The sequence below is a fragment of the Hydra vulgaris genome, chromosome 01, assembly GCF_038396675.1.
Source record: "Hydra vulgaris chromosome 01, alternate assembly HydraT2T_AEP".
Lineage (NCBI taxonomy): Eukaryota > Metazoa > Cnidaria > Hydrozoa > Anthoathecata > Hydridae > Hydra > Hydra vulgaris.
In genome coordinates, this window is record NC_088920.1 from 45,513,486 (window position 1) to 45,517,642 (window position 4,157).

The window sequence follows — 4,157 nt, forward strand, 5'->3', positions numbered from 1 at the left end:
TATTTATATTCGGCTTCGTGCGCCCCTGTCGACCTGGCGCCCGGGACAAAACAACCCAGTAGACCCCCCTCACGGCGGCCCTGCTCTTCTTTGGGTATACTTTGAAGTAGCTTCGTTATGCGAGTTTTTTGACTTTCGACTTCAGTATTGCATCAAGATTTTTTTTTATCAAGTCGAATAACCAATAATCGGATGGTGCTAAGTCTGGTGAGTATGATGGATGGCGAATTATTGTAATTCCAGCTTGATTAAGACAATTTGTGACGGTTTTAGTCACATGCGGTTGAGCGTTATTATGGAGAAATTTGAAATTTTGAGTGCCTGTTTTAGGTCTTTGCTTATTTATTTCGCATATACGAGGTTTCAAACAACTTTTTATATAATATTCGCTAGTAATGGTGTCTCCTTTTTCAACATAACACAAATGATGGGTCACCATGAACTAAAACCAATTCATCGGTTATGGCTTGTGCTGAAACTCCAAGTAGAGCACGGGTTTTAATATATGCTTGATATTCAAATTTTTCCATTTTTAAATTTTTTCTTTTAAACGTATATAATAAAATTTAAATAACTTTTTTAATAAACATTCAAAATATTTCAACAAGTACTTAAAATATTCATAATTAAACACAGTTTAAAATAATGATTAATACCCCGTTCATACTGACGATAAAACACGTTTTAATTGTCGTATTTTAAACGCGTTTTACATTTTACTATTCTCATCAAATTTAAAATTGGTTTTAATTAAAACACGCAACGTTAAAAGTTGTTTTAATAAAACAACGTCGCGAGGTTGTTTTAATTGCGTTTTATTACCCTGAACTGTTTTTAAATGGCGGAGGAAAAAGCTGTTGCTGAAGAAAAAGTTAAATCTAGAAAGAGAGCTAGACATTGGGATGATGAGGAAACAAAAATACTAATTAGTAAATGGTCAGAAGATAATATCCAAGAAAAGTTGAAGTCATGCACAAGGTTTTGTTTTGTTTTTTTCAGTTAAGTTGGATCAAATTGAAATAACTTGTTAAATAAAATCAAACCACTCGTTACTAAATAGTTTAAATAAATCACAAATAGACAAGAAGTGATTACGAATTACATTAATATTGAATAAACAAGGAAATGAATGTTTATAAATTGTACTTTTTACAACAAGATATTTATTTCTCTTTGATAGTTAGCACAATATATATATATATATATATATATATATATATATATATATATATATATATATATATATATATATATATATATATATATATATATATATATATATATATATATATATATATATATATATATATATATATATATATATATATATATATAACTTCATATTTTTTGGATTTTAGAAAAGGAAAAATTTGGGAGGAAATTTTGCTATTCTTGCAAGCTTCTGGATATGAAGACAGAGATAAAGAGATGTGTAAAACAAGAATTCACACATTGACAAGTGCATATCGCAATTATATTGATAATAAACGAAATACAAGTGGGACTGGTCCTTCCAAAAAACCATCCTGCTTTGATGAAATTGATAAGGTTCTTAGTGACAAACCAACCACATTACCAACTTTTTTGAAAAGTTCCTCAGGCATGAATGTTATTATTGAAAAAACTGCAGAAGTGAATAATTTTAATAATTGTGTTAATGAGTTAGTAAACTGTGAACATATAGACATTGAAACTACTCCGTCAAGTTCTAAATCTGAAGAGTTGGTAAAAAAAGATAATAGTTTTTACTTTAAAAAATCCAAAAAGAAAAAATCAAGAAGTGAGGTAATGTTTGAACAATTAAATGCCACTGTTAATAAATTTATGACCTCTCAGGCTGATATTGATCATAAAATTTTAGAAAGTATTTTAGAAAACCACAAACAAGAAGAATCATGTGTTATATTAAAAGTTCGAAATAGAACTTTCATTGGCAGATTTGACACTAGAAAAACTTACTTGCACAATAAAAGAGGAATTTTCAGTTCAAGATAATGCATCTTTATTGATTACCAAGTTACCAAATGTACTTATCCGAAATGATAAGGATGTTAAACGTCTTAAAAGTGGGACTGAGATAGAGTTTTTAATTATGATTAAAAAAATGTGAAGCAATTTCTTTGTTTTGTTATTTTTTTCTCAAAATAAAATAAACCATGCCTTTTACAACATTGTTTGAAAAAAATCATTTACAACTAAACAGTTGTAAAATAATGTTTTTTTATGGAATTTCTAATAAACTCAGCTTTATTGTCAAGTTCAATGCAACTGTGGTTTAATATAGGGTTTACTAAGTCAATTTCTGTTTGTTCAATCCATTCATTTAAATACTTTTGCTTTGTCAAAGTACAGAAGTTATGTAGTATACAACATGTTGTAACAATATTGACTGTGTGTTCAACTGTTGTATCTAATCTCTTTAAAAGACATTGAAATCGACCTTTTAATCTTCCAAATCCATTCTCCACCACCACACGACATTTACTAAGAGAAACGTTAAACTTTGCTTCTTCTATACTAAGATTTCCACGATCTGAGTAAGGTTTCATAAGCCAATTTTTAAGGGGATATGCTGAATCACCAAGGATAAGAGGACCAATTTCAATATTATCAATTATTTTAGATAAGTTTGTAGGTAAAAAGGTTCTAGCCAGACACTCTTTATATAAGGGAGAATTTTTAAAAACCCTTGAATCGTGTGATTTGCCAGTCCACCCTACAAAAATATCTCTAAATAAATACTTGCTGTCTACCAATCCCTGTAAAATAATGGAGTGATATTCTTTTCTGTTTATATAGTCCTCTGAATTTTTATGAGGAGCCTTTATTCTTATGTGACATCCATCAACTGCTCCAACTACTTGTGGAAAACCATATAATTTTTCAAAACTTACTATAATCTCCATTGTTTCTTCCCTTGAGGGTAAGGAAATGTATTTCTTCATTAAGTTATCAACAAAATGTTTACAAATTCTGTGAACTATTGTACAAACAGTTGATTTTCCTAAGCCAAATAAATTGGCTATTGTTCGGTAATCTGCAGATCCACTTAAAAAGTAAAGTGTCACAGCTAACTTCATTTCTAAAGGCAAAGATTTACGAAAGTTAGTGCCTTGTATAGGCATAAAAGGTGAAACTTCCTTGCACAGATAATTAAAGGCTGCTTTAGACATTCTTATGTTTTTTATCCAATCATCTTCGTTCCAACAGTTTACCATTGTTTCGTACCAAAAGCTTTGACTGCGAGGTTTAGTCCAAATTTTTCTGTAAACCGCAAAATTATAAGCAGTAATACAGTTTATCAGTATGTGCTGCAATTGCAGTCTTCTTTTTTTCCTTGATATGTACAATAATACTCGTAACTTCGAGATCAAGTTTTTCTTTGAGAGCGCCATTTTCGAACGTTAATATAAATACTAAAGAACGTTCAATCTGAACGCAAGAAAACTGAAAACATGTTTATTATAAAACTATGTTTACATTAAAACATGTTTATTTAAAACAGAATTTAGTGTGAACTGGGTATTAATTATTTCTTGTTTCATTGTATCTTTATAGATGAAGTCCTATGAACTTCTCTAACGACCTAAGTATATATATATATATATATATATATATATATATATATATATATATATATATATATATATATATATATATATATATATACCTTTTGTTAAACAATTTTATAACTTTTTTATTGTATATTTTTTTTGCTATTGCCTATTTTGTCGCAATTAATAAAAAAATGAATTGTATTTATATTTTATTACCTTATAATATTTGTATATAAAATTAAATAAGTTTTTTTAACCCAACTGAAGATGGCTATAAAATAGCCGAAAAAAAATATTGTAATTTTATTTGTTAAAAAAATTAAAAAAAAAAAGGTTTTTATTAATAAGTAGATAAAATTAGTCTTATTTCTCAATTGTTTTATTTATATTGGGCAGAAATTTTGGATAAATATATATATATATATATATATATATATATATATATATATATATATATATATATATATATATATATATATATATATATATATATATATATATATATATATATATATATATATATATATATGAAACTTAAAGTACCATAGAAAAATGTTGTTTTTTCTTCGTTAATATATATATATATATATATATATATAT

General features: G+C 27.0%; 2 protein-coding genes across 2 annotated transcripts; one reads left to right on the top strand and one right to left on the bottom strand.

The window, feature by feature from the left end:
* Positions 1–660: 660 nt before the first annotated feature.
* Positions 661–1,995, top strand: LOC136074446 (zinc finger and SCAN domain-containing protein 29-like). The gene is made up of 2 exons (XM_065786762.1): positions 661–978; positions 1,359–1,995. Exons 1-2 carry the CDS (start codon positions 839–841, stop codon positions 1,993–1,995), a joined length of 777 nt encoding a protein of 258 aa, XP_065642834.1. The 5' UTR covers positions 661–838.
* Positions 1,996–2,195: 200 nt separating this feature from the next.
* Positions 2,196–3,218, bottom strand: LOC136074447 (uncharacterized). The gene has a single exon (XM_065786763.1). It carries the CDS (start codon positions 3,216–3,218, stop codon positions 2,196–2,198), a length of 1,023 nt encoding a protein of 340 aa, XP_065642835.1.
* Between the last annotated feature and the right edge of the window lie 939 nt (positions 3,219–4,157).

Coding starts and splice junctions, on each gene's coding strand:
- LOC136074446 (XM_065786762.1), top strand. CDS start 839: ATGGCGGAGGAAAAAGCTGTTGCTGAAGAAAAAGTTAAATCTAGAAAG. Junction 979..1,358: donor AAGTTGAAGTCATGCACAAG/GTTTTGTTTTGT, acceptor TTTGGATTTTAG/AAAAGGAAAAATTTGGGAGG.
- LOC136074447 (XM_065786763.1), bottom strand. CDS start 3,218: ATGGTAAACTGTTGGAACGAAGATGATTGGATAAAAAACATAAGAATG.